The sequence below is a fragment of the Poecilia formosa genome, unplaced genomic scaffold (genome assembly GCF_000485575.1).
Source record: "Poecilia formosa unplaced genomic scaffold, Poecilia_formosa-5.1.2 Scaffold37, whole genome shotgun sequence".
NCBI classification, from domain to species: domain Eukaryota; kingdom Metazoa; phylum Chordata; class Actinopteri; order Cyprinodontiformes; family Poeciliidae; genus Poecilia; species Poecilia formosa.
In genome coordinates, this window is record NW_006799976.1 from 3,058,889 (window position 1) to 3,065,764 (window position 6,876).

General features: G+C 42.4%; 1 protein-coding gene across 1 annotated transcript; it reads left to right on the forward strand.

Annotated features, from left to right (window-relative positions):
• Window positions 1-678: 678 nt before the first annotated feature.
• On the forward strand, window positions 679-5,226 carry LOC103137149 (chymotrypsin-like elastase family member 3B). The gene is made up of 8 exons (XM_007550755.2): window positions 679-930; window positions 1,047-1,135; window positions 2,047-2,144; window positions 2,260-2,388; window positions 3,326-3,462; window positions 4,585-4,727; window positions 4,820-4,972; window positions 5,100-5,226. The coding sequence occupies exons 1-8, from the start codon at window positions 888-890 to the stop codon at window positions 5,115-5,117; spliced, it is 810 nt and encodes a 269-aa protein (XP_007550817.1). The 5' UTR covers window positions 679-887; the 3' UTR covers window positions 5,118-5,226.
• The last annotated feature ends 1,650 nt before the right edge of the window (window positions 5,227-6,876 follow it).

Genomic DNA, 6,876 nt, shown 5'->3' on the forward strand with positions numbered 1-6,876 from the left:
TCCTACTTTCTTGTGAATTTGAAAAACTCGCATAAGGGATAAAATTGCTTGATATGTAAACGTTCAAAAACGCAGCGTTTTAACAGCTCTTTAAAGTGAAGTTCCCGTCAAAGAGTCATAAATCCCATCATCAAACGAGATGTGTTCTTCACCTGCAAGTAAATGACTTGCACAATATATTTGCGTCATTATTTAGTTCCATAGAAAGAAACTGCTTCAGTTTACAGAACTTCCTGTGCAATTTCAATGTTTGTAAGCATCTTATTCGGTAAGAGATTTCCCTGAACTTGACCCAAGTTACCCAGCAGCCTTGGGAAATGTCCCATGTGTCAAGTCACAAACTGATAACCATTTTACTGAAGTGGATTAGATTTATTATTTACCCAGGGAAGCTGGCAAACACCAGCAACATTTCTGAGCATTTTTTTTAAATTAGAAAGCAGGAGATACTTTTTGTTCTGCAATGTTCATTCAGCGATTCACTTTAATTAGGCATTGATTGTTAAATTAGCCGCCAAATAACTCAATTCTGTTGACATTTTCTGGCTTCTGAGAGCTGAAATTGAGTGGAATGGTGTAGTGCAGAAATGTCACCCCTTTTTATAATTTGCACAAAAAAACAAATTGAAACAACAAACTCAATAGATGTTGGATGTTCAAAATACCAAAATTCTCTCTGCACATTTCCTGACAGACAAGGCGCTCACTGAAATGGCTTAGCTGAGTTATGAGTTTTTGGCTGAAAAGTTGACACATCTGTGGAAGTGGGACTCTTTCTCAGCCGGTCGTGATAAGGTCGCGTCTCAGTTTGGATTCTCAGAACAACGGCGATATAAAAGGAGCAGAGCGGGACAGAGCAGGATTATTTTTCCTGTTACACTGAAAACATGCTGCAGACTCTAGTCGTCGTCCTGCTGCAGGTAGCGTTTGGTGAGGTTTTTTTTTTTTTTTCTGAAGTTATCCTCTCATTTTAAAATACAGTTGTCACATATTTACCTGATATTAGACTTCATTGACAGAACGATTTGTTCTGATGTTTTCCGTAGTTTTTGGGTGCGGTTCACCTGCGGTGAAGCCAGACACCAGCAGGGTTGTGAATGGAGTCGATGCTCGTCCCCATAGCTGGCCTTGGCAGGTAAATCATACGGCGCCTCGAAAAAGTATTCACACCCAGGGTTGATTTGACCACATTCACAACCACAAAAAGAAAAAGACAATTTTCTTTGTGATAGACCAGAGCAAAGGGTGCATATGGGTCTAACTCTCAACATGAAATTGAAGGATAATAATAGATGGTTAACTTATTAAGTAAAAAAAATGTGGTGTTTTTTTATATGTGCCAGTCTGGATTTGGCCGTTGCCAGGCGACCAGCGCTTGCCTAATGCATTACTTACAGAGTAAAGTTTTATGTAGACGAGGTTATTGTATGCACCTTTTTTCCAAGACTTTGACATCTCCCCTTAGTTTTAATAAAATAAACTCTTCATACTTCATCATTTTGGACATTATAATGCTCCTGACTCTGAGAGCAGTTCAGAAATTGTCACTTCGTGTTTTAATGCAACTGTAGGCCAACGAACCAAGTGAGATCCATAAACACATGGATGAGTGAGTTGGTGTATCAGAACTTCACTGTCCTGACCCCAACCCGATAGGACGCCTTCACAGTGAGTTAGAGCTGAGACTGGCCACGCCTCCTCATCCAACGTCAGTGTCTGACCTCACAAATGCGAAAGAATGGCAAAATTATGTTTTTATGTACTATATTTGCTGATTTTTCATTGCAAAGTAAGATGAGTTCAGTCAGACTCAAGTATTTTGTTGACTAAAAGGTTTTCTTCCAGGATTGACCTACATTTAGCTACATCCACCTCAGTGCTAAGTGATGATGGTCCGACATGCGACTTTATAGTGACTGCGTTGGCTAAAAGTAGTCACCTTAGCAGCCTCTCTCTGCTAAAATTGAATACTTTTGCCTCGCGTTGTCTTATTCATGCACCATTATCTGACTTGTTGGAACATAAAATAAGGCGCAACTTTCACAGATCTCCCTGCAAGTGCAACATGGCTCCCGCTTCCATCACACATGCGGAGGAACGCTGGTGGCTCCTCGCTGGGTGCTGACTGCCGGACACTGCATCTGGTGACCACCTACTCACAGTACCGCCAATACAACGTGACATAATAACGCCAGATGCTTAAAGTGAAATGGTGCTGCCACATATTGATGAGAAGTGAACGTGTTCTCTCTTGTGAAGGCCAGGAGATGTGTACCGCGTGGTTTTAGGGGAGCATGACATGAGCCTGCAGGAGGGCACAGAGCAGATCAGAGACATCCTGCGCATCGTTGTCCATCCTGAGTGGGACATCGACCACGTGGCCAACGGGTGGGTGTGTTGGGTTTGTTTGCATGAAGCAAAGAGTTCAACCACCTAAAACAGATTAATGAATTCATCGACGAGATGAAGCAGCAGATGGCTATTTTGCCGCACAGCAAATATGATCAAATGAAAATAAAGAGATTAGGGCTGCATAGAATTGATCTACAAAGCTTAACACGTCGATATCACATGCATATTAATTGCGTTACGTATTTTGACCTAGAAGCCTCTCTCCTGCAGAGGGTTACCTAGCTCAAAAAAGCACGTTTAACGGTCTTGTGCTGCAGTCAACAATGCTGAGTGGCAAGCAAAAAGATGAGTAAGGAGCAAATTTTGGCAAATTTCACTTTAACAAACACTGCGGTTCAAGCGAACACCCTGTAAACAAAGCATATAGGCCTCAGTTCCTTTGCTACGTGTCTTCTTGCTGCCCCTTTCCTGACAGATTACTGTCAAATAAAGTCCATTGGTGCCAAAGCAATCCTTAAAAACAGGTGTAAAAAAAAACACAATCAAAACATAGTCAAGGACGTTTGGATAAAACCAGGGTAGTACCAATGTTGAATTATCCTTCCACCAAAGCACAAGTAGTTTATAGTTAACATTTCTAAATTACGTTTGAAACAAAGTTACTTCTTTTAAACTGTCCTGACTATGAAAACCTAAAAAACCGGAGAATCTCCATCCAATTCGGTTTGTGGCAATAAACATTTTCTGAAGCATTTTTTTGAAAACGTGCATTTCAACACTTCAAGCTTACAGAGTTAAACATAACAATTAATCGCGACTGATCACAACGCTTGAGTGTGACGAATCTGATCACCTTTTTTAATCAATTGAGGGCACTAAAAGAAACGCACAGGATCAGAACGACAGACGACACGTTAAAGTGCTTACCTTCCTGTTTAGACAAACTCTTCATGTGACAATGCTTCTCTCTCAGCAACGACCTCGCCCTGCTGAAGCTGGATAAGAGCCCCATTATGAACGACAGCGTCGGCGTGGCTTGTCTTCCTCAGGCAGAAGAGATCCTGGCCCACGGGACCCATTGTTTCATCTCCGGCTGGGGAAACCTTTACAGTAAGGTCCCTGCTATTCCTCTCTCACACTGTTTGTCCCCTGGATTAGACTATTTTGAACATACTGTTCGATTTGTCAGAACTTTGCTGTATGTGCTAGAGTCTGCACCACACAGGACCAGACTGGGACTATAATCCAAGCCAGGAATTTAATGCCATCCCAGGCCACCACCATAGAATTAACCACCATGACTGAATTGAGTTTTAAATCAAATTGTGCACTTTACCATCAACAGCAGATGTAAGTTCTGTTCTCACTTAGACTCCGCCCGTACCAGCGGTCAGGCCACTGGGAAACATCCTGGTGCTCCCGATGGCCAGTCTGCATCTGGTTGCATCCACTGGTGTAACTCCAGTCAACGTGTCCCAATGATTAATCCCTCTAATGTTGAGGAGGAAGCAGTTCCAGTCATAGTCAGCATTTTCATACCAAAATTATTTATGTTTTGGAATTTGTGGGAGGAGCTAAAGATTTACAGAGTTTTCTCCAACCTCAAAAACTGGGAGCTCAGCAACAAAGAGAAAAGGTCAAAATGCCAATAGAAATATGCAAAAAGCTGCTCAGCAATTCTAAAAAGGGGTTTGATTGAGAGGTGCAGTTTCCAAGTCAAGCTCCCGTCTCACAGTGCAGCCATCAGCCGCGACTTCCCCCACTCGGCTCCTTCAGACTAGCCAGCAGCAATTAGCAAACACCTGGAGGAACTGTGCATCTGCTGAGCTCATTATAGGAGCTACTTCTCAGTGAAACGCTCCTAAAAATGTTGTTAAAGGCTTAATGGAGAAACTTTGTTGTGACGATTTACTGTCAGAAAGAGCAGGAGCTTCTTAAAGAGACAGAGGCCCAATTTCAAGGCGTTAATTTACAAAGGTAAAATTTCTTTAAATGTTTGACATTTACAGCATTTTTGTAACAACTTGAGGTAACGTAGTTACTTGGTTGTGCTAAAATATGGCACCATGTGACTACTAAATACATATTACTGCCCCTTTACACATCGGATGTTTTCAACCTTTTTGCACGAGTTGTGCCAAATAAGTTTGATAATTTTTTCCATAATACCTCCACCTTTATCAGCTGAATGCTGAATATGTTTACATATCGATGTTCTCTGTGAATCATCAGCCCACGGCCCCATGCCTGACATACTGCAGCAGGCCTCGCTGCCCGTGGTGGAGCACAGCGTCTGCAGCCGCAGCGACTGGTGGGGCCACACGGTGAAGACCACCATGGTGTGCGCAGGAGGTGATGTCGTTTCTGCGTGCAACGTGAGTCAATGCATCAACAGAATCCACCTGTTTGAGCTTCAGCAGCTACATCCAGACTCGGTCTGAGGCTCCATGCTGTGTTTGTGTCACAGGGGGACTCTGGGGGTCCTCTGAACTGTCTGGGTCAGGATGGTAGGTGGTACATTCAGGGCGTGACCAGCTTCGTGTCTTCCGCCGTGTGCAACGAAGTGCAGAAACCCACCGTGTTCACGCGCACCTCTGCCTTCACCGAGTGGCTCAACGAGGTAAAATCAGCATCTGGCCGCACGTCCATCCGTCTGTAGAGATAAAAAAAAATTTAAAAAGTACTGCAGCTGGTATCAACAATTAGCAAGACACGTGGAATGTCTGCTTTACCTGTTGTTTCTGCAGGTGATCCAGAATTACTGAGGCCAACCAGGAGGCCGACCAAAACAAATACGTTCAAGGAATTTGTAGGCGAGCTTGAAAGACTTAACAAAAGCTTCCAAAATCCTCAATAAAAATAAAATAAAATTGATTTGATTATTCTTATGTTTTCAATATGCTAACCCGTCAGCTGCCACGACCTTTCGCTGGCGCCACAAAGTTTAGCGCCGCAGTTTTCCGCCAAGCACTCTCCTAAAACGTCCAGAGAAGGTGTACGCAGCTTCCCAGCCTGCTCTACCTCTCCACACTCCATCACTCCTTGCTGTGTGATAAAACAAGAGATGGACGACCGACCGCCCGGTGGGTGGAGGACTCATGAGTCAGGAGATTCTATCAATCACCGCCAAAGTCAAGCAAATGGCTGCCCAGGTGAATGGACTGTCTGATGCCTTCAGGCAAAAAAGAAAGAGAGAAAGAGAGAAAGAAAGAAAGGAAGGAAGAAAGAAAGAAAGAAAGAAAGAAAGAAAGAAAGAAAGCTGCAGAGCCTCTTCTCAGATCAGATAAGTCGCAGCAACGGGTTACCTTGATGGAGAGATGTAGCGGTGCTCTGCGGGCTCGAGCTGATTTTGCCACAAATTTGATAAGATTGAGGGGAATTTCAACCCTCTTTTCTTTTCTAACAATAATCAGACACAAGTATTGAAGTACTTTAAGGTCAGTGAAGGCTAAAATGACTACAGTGTCTTTCTCACACAGCATTCAAATCTACAGAACTCGGTCACAGTTTGTCACTGTGCTGCCTCTAGCTCCGATGTGTTTGATTTAGATTTCATTTGAGACAACGGGGCATCAATGAACTCTGAAATAACAGTAAGAAAAATTTGTGGGGCCTCAGTCAGTACCCTGTGGAACCACCTTTTGCTACAATTACAGTCGCAGGTTTTTCGGAGTACGTCCCTACCAGCTTTTCACGTCAGCAGTCCATACATTTTGCACATTCTTTGCTGGAGAGCCTCTGAGATTGTTGAGTATTGAAATCTTGTTGCAGATGTTCAGTTGAGTTTAGGTCTGGACTTTGACTGGGCCATTCTAACGCATAAGTATGCTTTGAGCGAAGCCATTCGATTGTATCTCTGGATGAAACTCCTGGAAATCGAATCAGACAGAGAAAGCTTTGTGTGTAGATTTCTGAATCCTCTTGCTGAAGGCTCCGGGACTGTGGAAGCCTCAGTCATGACCTCACTTCCTCCATTTTTTTCTGATGCGCGGGGGAGTCCTTTGATCACGGCCACTTCCTGTCTTCTCTGTTACATTGGTAAATATTGATTTCAGTCTCATCCCTTCACTAAACGATGCTCCAGACAGATTAACATCACATTTACAATAACAATCGTTATGCCTTCAAAGCCACGCAGGGTTTTTCACCTTTTAGCCATACTTCAGTTAAGAAGCTCCCAAAACTAAAACTTTTAATCAGGTTGCAATTGTTTATATTTCTCAGCTAATATTTCAACTAGGAAAACTTGAACATAAAACGTTTTTTTTTCTTTTTCCTGTGCATTTAGAATACACTGGATTCAAAAACAGACCCTAATATAATATATAAGACATAATCATCTCCTAAAATATAAGGAAATGAACAATGGATACTGTTAAAAAAATCTGTTTTTATTTCAATTTGAACAAAAATGTCATATTCAAACTCATTCATGTTAAACCTTTATTGACTGATACCTCAACCAAATATCTATCTATCTATCTATCTATCTATCTATCTATCTATCTATCTATCTATCTATCT